Source organism: Felis catus, chromosome D3, assembly GCF_018350175.1.
Source record: "Felis catus isolate Fca126 chromosome D3, F.catus_Fca126_mat1.0, whole genome shotgun sequence".
Lineage (NCBI taxonomy): Eukaryota > Metazoa > Chordata > Mammalia > Carnivora > Felidae > Felis > Felis catus.
Genome location: NC_058379.1, coordinates 1,645,414 through 1,665,225, shown reverse-complemented (window position 1 = coordinate 1,665,225; position 19,812 = coordinate 1,645,414). Strand labels below are relative to the sequence as shown.

At 61.9% G+C, this 19,812-nt stretch overlaps 1 protein-coding gene across 4 annotated transcripts in view; it reads left to right on the top strand.

The window, feature by feature from the left end:
- ADGRD1 (adhesion G protein-coupled receptor D1) overlaps nucleotides 1–19,812 on the top strand; it is a 123,074-nt gene that overhangs the window by 82,200 nt on the left and 21,062 nt on the right. For all 4 annotated transcript variants that reach the window (XM_019814407.3, XM_011287690.4, XM_045042112.1 and 1 more), the window contains 4 exons: nucleotides 1,535–1,658; nucleotides 14,989–15,092; nucleotides 16,500–16,611; nucleotides 17,810–17,963. In XM_019814407.3, coding sequence (XP_019669966.2) covers nucleotides 1,535–1,658; nucleotides 14,989–15,092; nucleotides 16,500–16,611; nucleotides 17,810–17,963 — 494 coding nt within the window. The remainder of the gene's footprint in view (nucleotides 1–1,534; nucleotides 1,659–14,988; nucleotides 15,093–16,499; nucleotides 16,612–17,809; nucleotides 17,964–19,812) is intronic.

The following is a 19,812-nucleotide window of genomic DNA, read 5'->3' as shown; positions in this document are numbered from 1 at the left end:
CGAGGCAGGTCTTTCGTGCGTGGCTGGGGAGCCCACCTTCCTGTGGGTGTCCCCGGGAAGTGGGTGTCACTCGAGGGAGGAGGTGCTGCGTAGGGCTCGGCTGCCCTGGCCGATGCAGGTGTCCTCACGCCTTTGTGGCTCCATCTGGGAGGATGTGACTCCCGTGGTTTTTAGATCCCAGTGCTGTTCTGTGTACAGAGAGGCGCACTGTCCATCCCCGTGACCCTGCTCATGTGGCCCAGCGTCTGCTGGTTCCAGGCCAGCCTCTCATGGGAGCGTGGCATCTGCGTGCTTCGTAGAGGGACAGAGGAGCCACATGGAGCCCAGCCGCCGGCCTGGCTGGCCGCCCTCGAGGTCCCGGGAGCATCAGGCTACGAGGCAGGGCCTTAGGGCCTCCGACTGACAGTGCTCTCTGGGCTCTGCTGGGTGCCCCACCTCCGTGTGGAGAGTGGACTGTGCATCCCAGAAAGTGCCTCTGAAGCCGCTGTCCCCACCCGGAGATGCCCCGTGACCCTTTCCTGCCCCACCCTCGGCTTCTGTGGCAGAGCCTCACCCGGACTACGTTTGTGTGGGGTGGCCGTGAAAATGCCACCGGGGCGTGCTTCCCTAAGGGACGTGGGCCCCTCCGGGGTGGCCTCGTTTCTCATCTGCTCCATCCACGGCTGACAGTGCCACTAAGACTGAATGTAAAACAAAGAGAAAGTCCCACCTGCTACTTTGTTCATCTTTAGGAAAGCTTTCCCCAAGGACCCCACCTTTGGCTGAAGCCAAGATCTGTCTTTGCCCATGAGTCAAAGTTGTCATTTTGGGAGGAACCATGGAAACATCATCTTGAGAGTTAAAAAGTACAAAGAGACGTACCGAAGAAAATCGTCCTCACTGATGGCGTCACCATGAGAAGGAATAATCACGGTTTGCTTGCAGTCACTTTAAGAAGGGTTATAAGGCCCAGGTCAATACATGATCTCTAAAAAAGTAAAATGTGAAAAAACCAACATCCCTTTGGCTGCTGTGTCTCATCCTCTCTCGGGAGGTCACCAGTCTGGGATGTTCTCAATAATTCACGTGTAAGTTAGGCCCACGTTCACGGAGAACATACGATCTCTTCTGCTTCACGCTCCGCGTGCCCTGACTGCACCTCGTGCACACGATGCGTTAGGGCTCGTGTTTTACCCACATTGATACACGTCCCTGACCGACGTGCTGCATTTTGTCACCTCTGTGTGAGCCACACACTTTGCTCACCCAGCGCCCCATGGTGGCCACGGGGCTGCTTTAATGTTCTGTGGCGTCACTCGGCGAGGACCCCTGGGTGTGTCCTCTGGGCTCACGTGTGTCCCCTCGGAGCTCTCTGCAGGTGGGACTGCCAGGTCTAGGACGAGCACATCTTATTTTTCTGGGCCGTGGGCCAGGGGCCTCGGGAGTGTGTCGGCCGGGAGGTTCCTTGGTCTCCTGTCCCTCGTTCCTGTGCCGCCTGGCCAGCACCGGCATGTCCACTCCCTCAGCCGGCTGCCCCTCTCTCCTGTGTCCCCAGCTCCGGAGAAGGGGTCTGGTCCAACCAGGGCTGCGTGCTCGCGGAAGGGAACCTCAGCTACTCCGTCTGCCGCTGCACTCACCTCACCAACTTCGCCATCCTGATGCAGGTGGTCCCGCTGGAGGTAAGAGCCAGGCGCCCGGGTGCCCGGACCCGAGCAAGTGCCCTTCCTACCCCAGGCCGCGGGCGGCTGGGGCGAGTTACCTGCCAGAGTCTCGGGCGGGGGGTTTCCGCCACAGCGGGGTGGACGGCAGCCTCCACTCGTCAGGGAGACCCTGTGATTAGGGACATTTGGGAAGCTCTACTTCTCTGGCAAACAGAACAAAAGGAAACAAAGCTTCGCTGCAAGCTTCCTAAGGCAGCACCTGTGCAGACCCCAGGTCCTTCTGGAAGACCTGTGTGCAGGTGGGAGGACAGGTGTGCCAGCATTCTCTGCCTTCGGTCACCGGGCTGAGAAGCCTGTGCTGTGGGAGAGTCGGGGTGTGTCCAGCGCAGCACGGGGACGTCCTCGGCTGTAACCAGGGCGCACGAGTGTCCAGAGAAGGTGTCAGGTGGTGACACACAGGTGCACATATGCACTGTGTCCTCTGAGCGTTTCTGCCCTGGGATAAGAGGGGGGCTGCGGGCGGAGCTCTGGACTGTTTCCAGACCTGACTTCCAGCTCCAGGGTTAGCAGGTGCTGTGGTGGGGAAGGGGACATCCAGAACCTTCTGCTGTCCTCCTCTCTCACTGGAACCATGACATTCCCTGGAGACTCAGGTCAAGGGTGGAGGAAGGCCCTCCTGGTTGGGTTTCTCTGCTTCAGAATATTTAATCTTTATCTCCTGCCAGACTGCACAGTCGGCCCTAGGAGCTAGACGTTCATTTTATTGGTTTAAGGCAAGCAACGTTTAGAAGACAAAAAAAGTGCTCTTTAAAAATGCAGCTGCCTCAGGATAGGCTCTTCTGAACTGTTATCAGTCCCTGACTCCTGTGTGTGAATGACTTCATTGGCTTCCAGACCCCAAAGGAGACTGAATTTCTGTGTGCGGGCAGGAGGATGGGGAGGACACAGGGATCGGTCCTCAGGCCCTTGGAAAACCAGGCACCTGTACAGACACGTTTTGTTTATCCCAGACTGTGTTTTGGAAATTGAAAACTCTGACTTACAGCTTTGACTTTCTGGCTCCTCTTGAAGAGTCAGCGGGTTCGGTGATGCTGGGCCGAGCAGAGGCTCCCTCCTCCCGCACAGCCGTGCACCGTCCAGTCCCTGCTCGGCACACGGCACCCCCCCCCCCCCCCCCGCTCATCGGGGCAGGTGCCCGGAGCCCTCAGGCCCCTGTGTCGTGCCTGGAGAGTGAACTGGGGCCTGGAGGGCCCACTCCGCTATCGGGCCCGCTGCGCCCAGTGCCACGACCGGCACATCCGGTCCACGGGGCACTGGTGGGAACCTGATGCGCGCAGGACTGTGGAAGTCTCGTTTGGCCTGGCGTCACTCCTCGCAACCCCGGGTCGCCACCTAAAGGCTGGCTCCTCGTCTGTGACCACTGCACGTGCACCTGCCCTGGGGATTTGGCTGTAAACTAGAGAAACGGTGCGAGTTCGCTCTTGAGGGGTTTGTGTGCTAGTGAAAAAGACAGGTAAGGAAGTGACGTGGATGACGCGTGTGGGGGTGGGAAGGCCTTTTGGTCGTGTGGTCAGGAGGGGCCGGGGAAGAAGAATGCCCCAGGCCGCGGCACAGCGAGTGCAGACGCAGCAGGCGGGAGGGGGCTCGGGGTGCAGGAGGGGGCTCGGGGGGCTCTGGGTGGAGGTGACGAGCACGGGAAGGGCTCCTGCCTTTGCAGGACGTGCCATGGATTTTGTGTCCGGACTGTGAGTTGCTTATAGAGGCTCCAGAGGGGAGTCCCTCAGGCACACGTGGAAGGGGACTGGCGACTGCTTTCAGGTGTCCTTCAGAACGTTCAGAGCTTTGCTGGGCGATGCTGTCACGGGCTTGTGTGCGCCTGGTGCCCCGTGCGGTATATCTGTGTTCAGGCAGGTGTGACCCCCAGGCCGTCCCAGTGGGAGTGACGTGTGGGCAGCAGCCGCCCCTCAGTTTCTGGGCATCCCCTTCCCTCCTGGTCCCTGTCCCCCGGGCCTTCTGTCACCCCCTGGCCCCTAGGGCTCTCTCTCACCCGCTTTCTCTCCCATCCCCCAATCTCGGCCCTGTGCTGCCTGAGTCAGGGCATGGACTCTCGCTCTGCCCCATCAGCAGCCGGGAGGTAAGGGAGGTGGGCCGGGGCCAGTGAGGTGGGGCCAGTGAGGTGGGGTGGAATGGAAAGTTCCAGAACTCCCTGAAGTGCAGAGGGGGCCTCAGCTCCCTGGGCTGCAGGAGGCACCCTGGGACACTCCACCCTTCCCGGTGTCCTGTGCCCACAAACACCCCTCACCAGGGGGCAGGCCGCGGGAGCCGTGCCTGCATTTCTCCCTGGGGGATGTGCCCTTCTCCTCTCCTGTCTTACCAGGGCCTCAGCCTGCGTGGCTCCGCCGTGTCCCTGTGGGTCCCACGTGGAAGTCAGCGACCCGCCTTAGCTGTTCCGGAGGGGGGAGGCCCCAGGCTGCCACCCGCAGAACGTTTGTGTCTGTAGGGCGGGGAAGGTCCCAGGGTGCTGTGGCCAGGTCCCCTCATTTACAAGTGGAGACAGTGAGGCCCAGGCAGGGGGCTGGGCTGGGCTCACTCACTCATCCAACAAGAAATTACTGGATTCGAGGTGACGACTCCAGGCTTTCAAGGCATTGCTCTGGGCCTGGGGAACACAGCCCTGGGACTGTCACGGTGCTTGGGATCTTGAGTGGGGACGCAGACGCTCCACACTTGAAAGCGCGCTCTGTCCTGTGGTGACGAGGACGACGTGGAAACCACGTGGGGTTGGGGAGGGTGCTGTTTGGAAGAGGGCAGCCCGCAGGGCCTCCCTGAGAAGCTGGTGCGGGTGGGTGGCCTCAGGGGGGAGGGCGCGGCCGCAGGAGCCTGCGGGGACGGAGCAGGTGCGAGGCTTGTGCACAGAGGCAGGGCTGGGTGGCTCTCGGGACAGGTGCCAGGCTCAAAGCCAGAGCTGCAGACTCAAGTGTTGGGGGCAGAGAGGTAACCGAAGTCAGGGAAGATGGGAGTGGGGAGCAGGCCATGAGCGAGCACTGGTGTGGACGGGACAGGTGCCCGGTGGGCACCCCAGCCGCAGCCTGCTCTCTGTCTCCAGGGGAGCTGCCGTCCTCCCGTCACAGGTGAGGGCCTCGGGGACTTGCCCAAGGTGACTGGGGGACGATCCTAAAGCCGGGGCCCTGCCCCCTGGAAAGGCCGCTGGCGGACAGGCGGGCGCAGGCAGGAAGCCGGCTCTGGGATGTTGGTGGGACAGGAAGTCAGCCAGTCCAGTCAGCTAGAAAAGCCAGTCACAGAGCATTTATGATACAAATCTGTCACCACTCAATGTAGGTGACACCAGATTTGGACAGTCTGTGGGTGTCTTCGTGGAAGCAAATCGTATCTACTCATTGCCGGGAAAGGTTGATTTGAAAATGATTCATAATTATCTGTGCTAAAAATGAACATTCTCAGGAACGTTAAAACATAAAGGCAGTTATCACACTAGATGCCAAATCTCTGGCAGCTAATTTAGTAAGAACAGCGGGACTGGCTTTCTTCCGTCTTCCTGAGCCCCTCCCGGGCTGGGTCTTGGTCCAGGGTCTCTCCTGGGAGCTCACCACCTTCCCTCTGCGTGTCTCCCTGGGCTGCACCCCTCCCGTGAACCCCCCTCCACGTGGCGCCTGGGGCAGCGGGGCCGGGACCCCGAGGGATGTTCCAGGCCTTGCTCTGCTCGCTCTTCTCCGTGGGGCCCCGACCTGTTCGTCAGCAGGACCCCGGTGGGGGCACCACGGCGAGCGGGAAGCAGGCCCGGATGCCCTCCCACTGATTGCTGGTCGTGCAGAGTCAACGTCCTAGACACCCCGGCACGGTCCCCGGGTGGCTGGTTTGCGGGGATCCTTCTGGCCCAGAGCACTGGTCACCCTGGCTGTGGCTGGCTTTGGTGGCTGTCACTCCGTTGGACCTTACGTTCTTCTATTAGGAATCATTTAGTTAATACGATAGCCGATACACGTGTATGTTCTCGACGATCAGGCGGCAAAATGGAAGGCAGTGTCACCCCATCTGTCTCCTGGTCTCCTGATGCTGCTCCTGCAATGCCACACCTGTTCCAGCGTCTCCCCTCCTCCCGGAAATGTTCCCCTCTCCCCCGGCGTGTGTGCACCCCACACGGGCTCAGGGCCATCTCTCCCGCGGGCAGTGTGTCCCCACGTGCACCCACACGTCCGCTTCATCCTTGCCGCACCTGCTGCGCATCAGGAGCCCGGGCTCGGAGGGCACTCGGCCGGTCACCTGCTGATGGGCTCCAAGCTGGCTTCCCGTCCTTGGTTCTTCCCTGCAGCCCAGCAGTGCACCGTCCGTACACTCTTCTCTAGGATGACTTCCTGGCAGGGGGACCTGGGGGCACTTTCGCTGCTCTCGGGGGATCCTGTACCTCCTCCCACGGCGAACAAGAATGGGTGACTTTGTTGTAAACGTGAATCCCAAAAACTCAGCCCCAGCACTTCCCGAGCTAAGTACACTTCGGACGGGGCTGGGGAGTAGCCCCACCTGTAGATCTGGGGCCACGTTCATCATGAGTCGTGACGCCAGGCACCTCCCAAAAGTCACTTTCGCCAAGAATCCCAAGAAATTAGTTTTTTTTTTTTTTTTTTTTTTTACTATTGGATAAAATTATCTTCAGGTTAATTTTGGAACAGTAGTTTCCGCGAATAGCCAAAAAAATTAAGGAGAAGGACAGGAGAGACTTTGCACGGCACAGTGGACCCCTGTGAAGCCTAGTGGCCAAAATAACTTGGTGTCGACATAAGCCCAGGAAAGCAGAACGCGGAACAGACCCCAGAACAGACCGAGAATTTCAGTACACCTGTGAGAGTCTATGTCGTAGAATTCAAAGAATGAGGAAGTAAGATAACACGTAAAGTCAGAGCATTCACAGCCTCGTCTGTAGTGGAGAGAACAGAATAACAGAAGTGTTAACCTAATGCCAAGGAGCGCACAGGTCCCGATACCTCTACGCCAAGGAAGACGGCCCGCCTCCGCTCCTCTGTCAGCAGGACAAGGACTCCACCAAGGACGGACGTGCAGCTGTGAGAGTGAGTTGGAGGGACCGGCTGGCCTGGAGGGACTTGCACGGCATCGTTATGTGCAAAGGGCAGGGTGCAGAGTAGCACCCAAATGTCTCCTCTTTATAAAGTCGTGTGAGGTCCCCGTGCACGCGCTCAGCGACGTGAAGTGATGTCTCGCTGTGTGATCGGAAGAAAGGTACAGAAGTGCCTTCTGGGCTGTCAGGGTTGGGAGACGCTGGACCGCAGTCCCGGCCCGTGTGCTAAGCCCCCGTGCGTGCATCTGTGAGGAATTAGGGAACGTGATTGAATAAGAAAATCAGCAGCCGGAAGAGGCCGTAGGCAAGGCCTGCTCGTGGGTGCGGGGCTTCCCTCCTCCTGACACCCAGCGGCTTGGTTGGAGCCTGGCGTGGGGCAGAGGCCGCGTGGTGTGAGCGGCATGTGGAAGAATGGGTCCGTTCCGCGGGAGAGGAGCTTAGGGAGACCGGGAAGCCGTGTCCCCCGACGCCGAGTGTGGCCGCATCAATAGTAAGCCTGACTCGTGCTGCCATAACGGCTTGGGCACACGGACCTGTTCGCCACGTTCAAGGGCAGGTAGACGGGCGCCGGACCGGTCACCTTTCGGGACCGGCCAGCAGAGGCACCGGGGACGGGGGGAGCCGGGCCCTGCCGTGGTGGGTGCCGCGTGGCTGGCCCAGCCAGGACCCGGGAAGGGGTGGGGCCGCAGTAGCCGGCTCAGAGATGAATCCCTAGGAAGGGGAATCGGAACTGGCAGGATTTGGCGGAGGAGGAGGGGCTGACGTGGGGACCAGCCAGTCCCACCTGTTTCCAGGCCCCCCACCCGGGGTGCACGTTCCGGGGGGACAGTCTGGTTGTCTGCACGGTGATGGGCGGCCCCACCGAGGCAGCCCCCGTGGCAGGGTAGTGGTGGGCACAGTCCCTGAGCTGGCGGATGCCCAGAGGCCCCCTTGCCCACCCCTTGGCTCCTCCAGTGGGTCAGCTGTCCCGGAGCTGCGGATGGGGGGGTCGTCGCAGTGAAGGAGCAGATCTGTGAGGCGGAGCCGCAAACCCCAGCCCCGGTCTGGCGGCCGGCCGGTGGGCCTGCCTCCTTTAGCCCGTTGTCAGTATTTCGAGAGTCTGAGAAATTATCTAAAATTTTTGATTTTGGTTTTCTTCAAAAAACAAAAAGTCTGTGCGCCCGGAGCTTCCTGACAAGCCGCTGCTGCCCCTCCCCGGCCCCGCTCTGCCGCCCTCCCCGTGCCTGGGGCTCAACCTCTCTGCTCCTCCTCGTGGTTCGCACGGCTCTTCTGCTTCTCGAAAGACAGCAAAGCCTCTCTCACGCTTTCCTGGGAGAGGAAGTGACATATGCGCTAAACGGGGCTTTTGGAAAAAAGCGGAAGGTAAAGGTATTTCTTTTTGGAAGGACAGTTGCACTTGGTTATGATGTACGCAAGCTCCCAGGTGGCCTCGCGAATTTGTGCGAAAAGCCTCTCGGGAGCCGTCGGGGTCTGTGGTCTGTGACTCAGAGGAACCCGTGTCCGTGTCCCGAAGCAAACTCCAGGCTTTTCTGGGCATTTCTAAATCTGGCCGCAGGGTGGGGAAGGAAGGGCACCGCTGGGGCACACCACGCCGCCCGAGACGGGAGCTGCAGGGCGTGTGTGCGGGCGCACGGGTGAGGGTGTGTACGTGTGCGTGCGTGTGGGCTGGTGCATGCGTATGTGTGCACGTGTGTGGGCGGGCAAGTGTGTGTGTGTGCGTGTGTGGGTGTGCAGGGGTCTCATCTCCCCTCAGGCTCTCCGCACTCGGGCCCCACGGTTACAGGACCTGTGCTTGGCGGCCACCCGCCAGATGCAGCTGCCTGAAGCCACTCGAGGGCTCTGGCCTGGCCGCCAGGGAGGACGCGGGTGGCTGTAGCGGGAGGACCTAACGACATGGCCGCACCGGGGCTAACACGCCTGCTCTCGGAGCTGTACTTGTGGTCCCGGTGGGCCTGTCGAGAGCGGCCGTGCGGGCGCTCAGACGTGTGGGCGGAGGTGGGCACGGTTCACCGTCGGGAAGCCGGCCCCTTCGTCGGGCGGTCCCGTGTGCGCATGTCACTTACCCGTGGGAGCACCTCCTGTTGTGTGGCTCTGCCCCCCCCCCGCCGGGGTGCGGTCAGCAGGGGCCCCGCTCCGGCTCCTGGTCAGCCAGCTCAGCCTGCGGCCAGTGCCTGCTCCGAGCCTCGGCCTCCCCGTCTGTGACGTGGGTTCTTCTCTCCGTGGAGCTGTGCTGGGGATCGCGCCCAGCCCTGAGCACTGAGTTCTGAGCACCCGGCCCCAAGAACTGAGCCCCGAGCATCAGCCTAACTGAGGTGACAGTGACTTCCAAGGGAGTGTGAGGGTGCCCCGGGGTGACCAGGTGGCTGAGGAGCCTGGAGGCGTCCTGGGGGAGCAGGAGTGGGCTGTGTGCGGCCGGTGTCAGCACGGAGCCTCCCCGTGCTTCATTCTTTTGAGGGATGGCCCTGGGGGGCCCTGGGGGACGCTGGGGGACCTGTCTCCCTATTGATGGCCCTCCCTGCACCCCCCAGGCCCCTGGCTCTCTCTCCCCTGCCCCTCCCGCCCCTCCCCTGCCCCCTCCCACCCCTTCCCACCCTCCCCTACCCCTCCCACCCCCTCCCACCCTCCCCTGCTCCCTCCCATCCCTTCCCACCCTCCCCTGCTCCCTTCCATCTCCTGCCTGCCGGTCTCCCTCCTCGGCTCCCCACTCTGGTGGCCTTGCTGCCTCTCTGGGGCCAGCATGTTGCCTGCAGCCCCATCCCTCCCCCCAGGACCCCTGTCACACAATGAGGCCCCCCTGCTCACCCGGGATGTGTGGAAGCAGGCCCCAGAGGCGGGAAGGAACCCAAGGAAGAAGGACCATGCTGTGGAGGCGGCAGCTGGCTGGGTGCTGCCGGGAGCCGGCCCTTGTGCCAGCCAGGCCTGCAGTCCTGGCCACGGGCCTCACTGGAGTCAGGCCCCTCCTGCCACATTTCATTCTCCTCCCTCCTCCCGCCAGACCCAGGTTGCTACCGTTAGAGGAAGGAATTGCTTCCTTTACCGGAGACGCCTCTGGAAGAGGCCTCTGCTCGGGTGCCGCGTGGGGGCTGGAGCTGCCCCGCAGAGGGAGGCCGACAGTGGCCTCGGGACCCTTGTACTCCTCAGGCTAAGGCCGAGGGCGGTGGCCGGGAGCGGGGACGCAGGGTGACGAGCCAGGGGGAGCAGCGGCGCCCCTGTCCAGGAGGGTCTGACGTGAGGGACCCGGAGGCCAAGGGCTCGGTGCGGTCAGGCGGTCGGCTCCGGGCCGCCAGGGTGAGCTGAGGGCCGGAGCTGTGCTGCTGTGGTGGGGGAGCCCGGACACGTCCACCGCTTCTCGTCAGAGGCGTCCTGACTCTGCACCGTCGGGGCAGCCGAGGCGGAGAGGGGCCGCCCGGGAGCCAGGGGCCCTGCAGGAGCCTGAGGCCTCTTCCTAGGCCTGTGACGGAGCGCCGGGACAGGAGAGCACGGATGCTTCGTGTCGTAAAGGTGAAACACGGGCCGGGAGGATGCCACGGTGCAGAGAGCAGAGGGTGAGCACGAGGCTGGCCCCTCTCCCCGCGGGAGGCACGAGCGTGTGGCCCTCTGTTCTTGCCGCGGAGGGGAGCTCGCTCTGCACACCTTGGAGGCTGTGCCTCGGTGTGCCGACCCGCCTCACGGGTCTTGACCGTGGCAGGATTGCCCCCGGTCTCCCCCGGCCTCCGTGGGTAGACGTTCAGGCGTCCACAGCCCTCGGCCTCTGCCGACGTTACTGACTGTTCGCGGGTGCGTCCCTACAGTGGGTCCCCGAATCCGGCTGTGTGCAGATGTATATCGGCACAGGTGTTCGAAGCTACCGTTGGTGGGGCCCGCTCCAGCCCACCTCCTGCAAGGAGGGTCTGGTGGCTGCTGGGCCGGGTCCCCGTCTCCCCGGGCACACGCCTCCCCCGACAGAATGTACAGGCTTTGCAGCAGTGTTGAAGCCCCCCCGCCACGTATAAAGCTGGTGATCACACAGTTTCTGTCAGCGTCTTGGGGGCCGGCAGCCTCCCAGCCCGACCGTCAGCCTCAGGGGCAGGGGTCCTTTAGTGCGGTAGGTAGCTTGAGGAAGGCAAGTCACAAGTGTTTTTAAAGACACGGGAGCCCCCTCTCTGTGCACGGGGGTGGGGGTGTGTGTGGGGAGATGCCACCGGGTTCGCGCCCGTGGAATCCCCGATCCGGCCCCCGGCACTGTCCCTCAGCCAGCCAAGGAGCTCATTTCTGCTGTCCTCAGGGCTGCGGCTTGAACCCGCAGCCTGGACTCTGCAGGGGATGCCGGCTGGCGTGCGGCCGGCACAGGTACAGCTGGCGAAGCCCCGGGACCGTCACCAAACGCGGCCGCCCCTGGCGCCACGTGCTCGTCCTGGGCCCAGGCTGAACGAAGGTGTGTGGCTCAGCGGGGGTCAGAGGCTCCTGGGAGCTGGCTTCTGGCAGCCGGGAGACAGGACGTTGGGGCAGAGCTGGGGCGGGCCGTGGAGGCGGAGGAAACCGCGCGGGTCAGGAGCCGTGAGGGGCCCCGGTGAGGGGCTGCTGGTTCCCCATTTGTCCTCTGCCCCGCTCGGCCTCGGTTCCCTTGACAACTGGCTTCCCCCCGGGTGCAGCCGAAGGGAGACGGGCACACTGCGGTCTGCCAGGTGCGCCCGGCCTCGCCGGGCCCCTTCCGCGGGCAGGTCTGCTATGGCGTCCGCCGGGCTCTGCTCCTGTCCCCTCCTCCCCTTGACCTTCCTGCCCCCCAGTGTCGGGGCTGTGGCTGTCCTCCGGGGTGCCTCGCCGTCATTGCTCTGCTTTTCTAGGGTTCCCCACCCCCTTGGGACCCACTTCCCACGCCGAAGCCCGTCTACCAAATCCCGGGAGGGCCCTGCTCTCCTGTCTGGACCCTCCCGATGGAGCAACCAGGTGGTGAGCCGGAGATGCAGGGCGAGGGAAGGAATGTGGGTCTCATCTGGGGCAGCGGCCGGGGCGGTGTCCTGCCCGGGGGAGACCTGACCGAGGGGGCCTGGATGCAGTGGGGGGTGGGGAGGAGCTGGAAGGAGGAGAAGGTGGAGGCTCTGGAAACTGAGAGAGGACGGGCTCGGCTCGGGTTAGCAGGGGAACCAGCAGCACTGGGCGATGGGCGGCCTCTGAGGGCGGGGGAGGGGCCCCAGGGACCCTCAGATCGGAGCGGGGGAGGGGGGTGAGAGCCGCCACCCCTCACTGCGCTCTCCAGGCGCCTGCGCCATGGCCCCGGTTTGTTTCCATCGGGCCTCATCCAAGCTCGGAACGACCGACCTTAGTCATTCACTCGTGCCTTTGTCTGCTTCCCCGCTGCATGTGAGCTCCGTGCTGGGCACACGGTGGTGCTTAATGCGTGCCTGTTGCACCCGGAGGCACAGGCCCACCGCCTCTCACTAGCTGTGCCCTTTCCCCTGCTGCCCTCCCGCTGGGCTGCCATCAGGACTCCCTGTGCGCACCCAGCAGGCGCCCAGTGAGGGCTGGCGGGTTGGGCAGGTGTGGGTGTGGGGCTAGGGCTGGACTCTGTTTATCAGAAGCTCCAGGCTGAGCGGGCCGGCAGAAAACAGGCGGGTTTCGGTGCGTGTGGCCGACGGGCCGCGGCACGCACACCTGAAGCTTCTGCGCCGCGCCGCGAACCGGCCCACACTAGAGCCCCGGAGCCCCCCGTCAGCAAGTGGAGGGGCACGTTCCCGCTGTGTCCACAAGATGCGTATGCAGGCTGATGTAGGTTAAGGAAGTCTTTCATGGGGGGCCGGTGAGGGGGGTGAGGCTTGAGACTTTCTCCCACCCCCAGCCTTCAGCAGACGCCTCTGGACACCAGTGTTCTCAGAGCTCTGGGTCGTGACACAGCAGGAGATCCATTAACGGGAGCTCGCCAGCTCTCTGGCAGAAAGATCTAGGTGGCAGTGGGGCGGGGAAGAGCTGGGGCCCCGCGGTGCGGAGATTCGTGCGGACTTGGCTCGGGGCCAGAAGGGGGAGAGGGCGTCACAGAGCCAGGCACTGTGGTCACCCTTCACTTGCTCGTATTTCTGTGGTTGTTTAAATTCATTTCCATGTGGCAGGTGCCACAGAGGTGGCCCTTAGTTCCTGCGAAGAGCTGAGAGTCCGGGATGTCCGTAAACTCTGGAATCTGATGCTCGTCCACATCTCCAGGCAGAGCTAGTTGTGACGGTGACAGTGACACTTTCTTTTCTTTTTTTTTTTTTTTGGAAGTTTATTTATTTTGAGAGAGACAGAGAAGAGGAGGGGCAGAGAGAGGGGGGGAGAGAGAGAGAATCCCAAGCAGGCTCCACGCTGTCAGCACAGACCCTGATGCAGGACTTGAACTCACGAACCGTGAGATCGTGACCTGAGCCGAGACGGAGTCGGACGCTTAACCGACTGAGCCACCCAGGTGCCCCTAATGGTGACAGTGAGACTTCAATTGCCTGTGACAGCAAGAAAGGGGACCTTCCCTGTTCAGTATTAGTGTTACGTATTCAGTTTTATTCCCAGCTTCTGGAAATTAGCACCTTCTCCTCTGAAAGAGCACGTCCAGAACCATCTCTGCAGGTGTCGGGAGTCGCCCCCCTCCCTGAGAGTTGGAGAAGTGACGAGTTAAACATAGCTAAATATTTTGGGTGGACCCGCAGGATTTCTCAGAAGACTTGCACTGCTCATATCCACCTGAAGTCTTTGTGGGGACAGAGAATGCGGTTTCCCTAACCGTGTCTGACACCGGAGACGTCACTCCACAGGGGATTTGCTAACAACATGTTGCGGGAACGAGAGTCTGAGGCCGTGTGGCACGGGCAGTTGGCTCTGTACGCCTCCCTAGGGTGTCTGATGGATCGGAACACCTCCGGCCTGCCCATCTGCTGGGAGCGGGGGGAGAAGTTTGGGGTCCAGATCCTGGGATGTGGCTGAGAATGTAGCTGCGGGAACACACTGGTCCCCACACGTTCTGCCCGCCTAGGGAACCCACGTGGGTAAACAGGAGGTGGCTAATGAGGGCTCGCCCCCTCCTGCATCTGGGGCTGCGGGTCCAGGCTTCTTCCCCACCTCCATTCCATCACGGCTCTAAAGTGTTTCGTAGCCCCTGGGGAGTCAGTTGACCAGCAGTGAGTCACAGATCTGGAAGAAGTAAAACCCATTAAGTTGTCCGTCTTCAGGCGCAGTCCCGCTGGCTCCCAAATTGCTCTGCACGATCCACTTACAGTCCCCGGAATTGGGGCCTCCTGGGCCTGCAGCCCTCCCGGCGGCCCTCTTACATCCTAGGACTTGCCTCCTTTTATTCCCGATTAGGTCCTGACGAGCGGAGGCCGAGGCCCCGCGGTGTCGAGGCTGAGGTTGGAGGGACCGTGATGTCTGGTGTCCAGCGTGGATGGACATCAGCGACGGGGAGGGGGCTTCAGCTGGGTCTGTGATACAGACAGAGCCAAATCCACCACAGGAAGCACAGCAGGACCTCCTGCAGGGACAGGCACTGGGAAGCTGGTCTCCCAGGAGCGACTTAGGGAGCACAGAGCGTTTTGGAGCCCAGGGGCAAGTGAGCCTGACCCGAGGCTCCGGCTCCTTGGGCCGAGGGAGCCACCATTTGGGGTCGTGTTGCTAGGTGTGCCGTGGCCCGTGGCACCCTCCTCCGTGGCCTGTGGCACCATCCTCTGTGGCTTTGCATCCGATTTGTTTACCGTTCATTTACCAAGTTCGTTACGCACTACTTGATATCAGGGGTAACAGCCACCCCCACACAGACTCGCAGAGGGCATGTCTCGTCTCCCTGGCGCTGCTCTAAGCTCCGTAGCTGCATAAGTCCGTGGGGTCCTCAGCAAGCCGTCACACCCCACCTGGGTCATCCGCTGGGACTCTGTGGGCATTATGGCTCTGAGGTCAGGGGCTTCATCAGCCCTGGATGCTGCAGTGTAGACCAGGAGGCATGGGGTACAGCTCGGCAGTGGGGGCGGGACGGGTTGGGAGGGCAGGGGTTAGGCCTTGGCAGGGCAGAGGCTGGATGGGCAGAGGAATTGGAGGCATTGGTGGGGTGATTTGGGTGGTGTATTTCCAGAGAGACCCAAGGGCCGATGCCATGGGACTGGACGGACCTGTGTTGGTGGTGTTAACAGGGCATCTGGGGGAGACGCAGGACCTGGTGGTCACCAGCACGTGCACGCTGGGACCAGCCCCTGGGGCCCTTTCCAATGGGAGCCCTGTCGCCGCAAGACCCGCGCTGACCCCTCTGCTCTGCCTCCCACGCAGCTCACACAAGGACAGCAGGTGGCGCTCTCGTCCATCTCTTACATCGGCTGCTCCCTGTCCGTGGTCTGCCTGGTGCTCACGCTGGTCACCTTCGCCATGCTCTCGTGAGTCATCCTCTGCTCTGCCCCCTCCGTGTCCAGGGAGGTCTGCCGCCATCGTGTAAATGTCAGCGCCGCCTGCCCCACTTTGATTTCCCTCTGGCATTTGTGGTCATGAGGTGGCAAATGTCTGGTCATCGTGCATTACAGTTGGACGGCTGTTCCAGAGTTACTTTTCATTTTGAGATCCAGGGTGCAGGGAGGGTTTGGGGGTGCTAGAGAGGAGGGAGGAGGGAGGCAAGAGGGGCTACGGGATTGGAGGGCACCCTGCTCTCAGTGAAGCTCCGAAGTTCTGGGAGGGTCTCCAGCCCACAGACTTTCTGGCCCTTGGACTCCTGAGAGCCAGAACTGAGGACCTCCTCCCCCAAGGTAGCAAAGCCGCGGCTCCATATAGGGGGCCCTGGTGTCAGCCGCTGGGGAGGCAGGAAGGCGCTTTCCCAGGAGGTCCCCACCCCTCCCAGCTGAAGCTGCCAGGGCAGAGCTCAGGGGGTCTGTGCAGCCCCCAAGGAGAGGGTGGCAGCTGAGTCCCTCTGTGGCCCTTTATGAACTGGGACGGCAAGCTGAAATGAGCCCCGTTCGTGGGCAGACAATGGTGATGACACCCTGGCCGCTGCTCAGGGCCGTTGGCCTCACACACGAGGAGGGGGGGGCCTCCTCCCTCTGGGGCTGCTTGGGAGCCTGTCTCCCCCACCTGCTCTGCAGGCGGGTGATGCTCCAGGGGTTCCTCGGGGAGCCCAGTGTCCCTCCTCGCCTGCCCTGGCTCCCTCAGGACACCTGCCCCTGGCCCGACTGTGACCACGGCGTCCCCGGGCCGGCAGCTGCAGCATCAACATCATCAGCAGGGAGAGGCGCTCAGCTTCCCAGAGTGCTGGGAACACGGGGAGGCCGGGGCAGTGGCATCCAAGGCCGGCAGGAGGAGCCGGGGCCCGTGCTGAGCCAGGACATTCGTTCTTTGGTTCCGTCAACCCTCGGCTTTGCTCAAGAAGCCCGGTGCCCAGGAGCAGGAGCACACGCTCCCCGGCCAAGGGAGATGAGGTGGAGCTACTTTCCTGGCAGGAAGTCCTCCCCAGGGGCAGACCTGGCAGGCGTGGCTGGTGCAAATCTGAGCCTGGAGAGGGCTGGGTGTTTGAGAGCCGGAAGAGGGCACTGTGAGCGGGAGTAGGAGCAAGGAATGAACTGGGTCAGAGCAGGGGCCAGAAGGGGGGGGCAGGGGCCAGGCTGTGCAGCCCCGAGGCCCGTGGAAGGAGCTGGCTGGTTTCTAAGAGCAATAGGGAGCCACTGAGGTTTCACAGTGGGGAGTGACCGCATCTAGGTGGGCTTCCTGAAGGCCTGTTTGGCAGCCCTCGGGGGAGTGATAGGGAGCAGCTGGGGCTGGGCCGGGCCGGGGCCTCACCCCTACATCTCTGCCCTCAGCTCGGTCAGCACCATCCGGAACCAGCGCTACCATATCCATGCCAACCTGTCCTTTGCTGTCCTCGTGGCCCAGATCCTTCTGCTCATCAGCTTCAGCTTCAAGCCTGGCACAGTGAGTAGGCCCCCTCGGTCCCTCCCTCATCCTTCCGATGTCACCCAGGCTGGCACCTTCTGCTGGGTTCTTCAACTCAGAACTCAGACTGCATCCCCCAGATAGAGCAGGGGCTTGTCCAGGAGAAGCGGAGAAGGCAGGCCTGGGCTGGGCTCTCTGCTCCCCATGGGCTCAGTAGGGAAGATGAGCTTCTCCTCCCCCTAGGGCCCTCCTCCTCCCCCTAGGGCCCTGGCGGCGTGGGGGGCATGATGTGGAGAGCTGACGCAGACCAGCCCTCTAATCCTCGAAATAGGCCCAGGCTGTGCAGTCCTAACCTCCTGCTTAGAGATGTGGGAGCCGGTTACAGCAATTTGCCCATAATGACAGGTGGCAGGAACTTCGCGGCAGACATAGAGTGACCGTGGGTGTCGGTCCCAGAGCGGCTGGTGGGCGGACGGTGCCCCCGTTGGGACGCAGAGAGGCGAGCTGCGCATGCCTGATGCTTGCCTCTGATGGGCATGTGGGGGCAGATTAGGGACCTCCAGCCGCGCCCCTGGAAACCAGGTGCCGAGCACACGATGCTGTCCTGAGAATGAGCTGATTGGGGAGCACTGTGAAAGCAGAGCTTGGAGCGCCCGACATAATCATGCCGTTTCTGTCTTCAATTCTTTTACTTTTTTCTCCTTATTTTTATTATTTGAAGGTAGTATATAAATTTATATCCCCCCTCCCATCATTCTGCCCCCTTCCCGGCCTCTGTGGACACGGGCATGGGATCGGGGCGCCCCCGCTGCGGCCTAAGCCGGTCGGGGTTGCTGGTCCAGCTCGGGTACCCGCTCACAGCCGCCGGCCCACGTGGCTGACAAGCCCCAGGCTCGCGCGCTGGCTCCCGGATGGCTCCGCCCATTCCCCAGAGCCCACCCCATTGGCCGGTCTGCTCACGTGTCCACCTCCAGCCAATCGTGCTGCACGCTCGTGTTTATGCCGATTGGCTGCGCCTGATCGCCCGCCCTCTCCTGAACCAATTGCTGTGCGGGAGTCACCCGCCCCCAACCCTAAAGCGCGGGGGGGGGGGGGGGGGGGGGGGGCGGCTAGAAAGGAGCCAGGACCCCGCCCCACTCTGCTCCGCCGGGAAATGAGGGCACGTGAGCAGCAGATGTTCCGGAATTGGAGGCAGGAACCGCCAGAGAGATGTCCGCTTGTGTGTCTTCGCTCCCAGGTCCCCTGCCAGGTGCTGGCCGTGCTCCTGCACTACTTCTTCCTGAGTGCCTTTGCCTGGATGCTGGTGGAAGGGTTGCATCTCTACAGCATGGTGATCAAGGTCTTTGGCTCAGAGGACAGCAAGCATCTCTACTACTATGGGATAGGATGGGGTAGGTGGGGATGGAATGGGGCAGGTGGGGATAGGGGGCAGGTGTGTGGAGTACAGGGGGACGGGATGGGGAGGCGGGGATAGGAGGGGCAGGTGGGGATATGGGGCAGGTGGGGGAGGTGGAGATAGGAGGAGCAGGTGGGATAGGAGGGGCAGGTGGGGGAGGCGGGGATAGGAGGGGGAGGCAGGAGTAGGTTGGATATGATTTCATCTTCACATGACACACCTCTAAGAAGCCAGGTGCTCTTAGACTTGAGCTTCCCCATGCTCTGTTCAAAAAAAAAAAAAAAAAAAAAATCCGTTGCCACAGAGCGTGCTTGGAGTTCTCTGTGCTAATGGCCTGTATCCCCTGCACCTGGGAAGAGTTCCCGTGGCTCTGGAGCTAGGGCAGGGACCGTGTCTCATTCCTCGTGGACTGGCACCTCAGCATTAGAGCGGGGCCCTGGGAGGGGGGACAGCCTCTAATGCCGGCCTGCCTCTCGTAGCACAGAGCCTCTGCCCTGCGAGTGCCCTGAGGGGAGGGCAGTCAGGGCCCGGGGTCCTCAGCCAGGCACAGCAGGGACATGCACACCGGACGTGGCGGTTGGATGGAGAAAGGGAGGTCTGGTCGCTGCTGCTCTTACCTGGAGTAGAGTTTCTGCAGGAGACATGCAGGCGCCCCACCCCTGTGACACAGTGTAGCTCTCGATGGGCCCGGGGACAGGGAGCAAGTCGTCTTCTTACCAAGACTTAGTAGGTTTTCTTGAAGAAGGTTTTCCCAGTTTGTTGTATGCTCTTAGGAAAACGCACAGAGTCGTTTGGTGGTTGTGGGATTTTTAGGCTACTTTTCACCAGTTAGGATTGTCTCCCCGAAGGGCAGGTCTGTGGAGCAGCTCATGGCTTCATTCCGGAAGCCCCCTCCCCACTGACTGGACTCAGTGAACTTCCTTGTTGCCCACCCCATCCCGAGGAGTCCCTGCTTCCTGCCGGAGTCTGCGTAGAGCGGGCTGTGTCACTGACACCTGGCGTTCTTGCATTTGCTAGAAACGTTCACCGACTGTTAGGGACCCACTTGGTACTTGTTCCTGGTTTTCTTCCCATGGATTTAGTTTTCACAGTCCTCATTGTGCAAGGAGAAGATAAACATGTTTATTTTGTGCTGGGAGCTGCTTGATGGGATGTGTTTGGGGGGTGGTGGACGAACACTCTATACCCTCACGGCTTCCGCAGCCTCCTCCCAGCCGCTGGGGCCACGCAGGGAGCCGGGCCGGGATGTCCCACGCCCCCTCTGTGAGCGCCCCCAGAGCCTGTGCCCACCCTGGGCTCTTATTCGGGCTGCAGGATTAGAGGAAAAAATAAATTATTTTTACCCGTATTTAAAAATTGAGAGAGTTCATATAAATCATAGAGATCTTTAGAAAAGTGAGGTAATCTGGGAATCCCGAGTCTATAATCCTGTGTGACGGCATTGTCTGGGCCTGTGGCATTTCTCGTACTGATGTAGTCCCTGCGGGTCCTCGAGCGGGCGGCCCCTGATGGAAGCTGTCTGCGGAGAGAGCCCTGGGCAGGGATCCCGCAGCCCGCGGCCTCTGTCTCCTGTCGGCTTTTCCCTCGCTGACTTCCTCGGGGCTTGCGAGCTGCAACTCTGGTTCTGATTGGGGTAGAGTTCGCTTTGGGCTGCAGTAAAGACAGTCTGCGGGCAGCGGGGCTCCCTCTGCCTTCAGTTCCTAATGAAGAAGGAGCCGGAGGCTGACCCGGGGCACGGGGACACCTTGCTGCAGGAGCGCCCCTCTGACAGAGGCTTCTTCCCGCGGCGTCCGCCCTGGTCTTGAATCCCTGGGGACTGTGTTTCAAAGCCAAGTGGGGGGTGG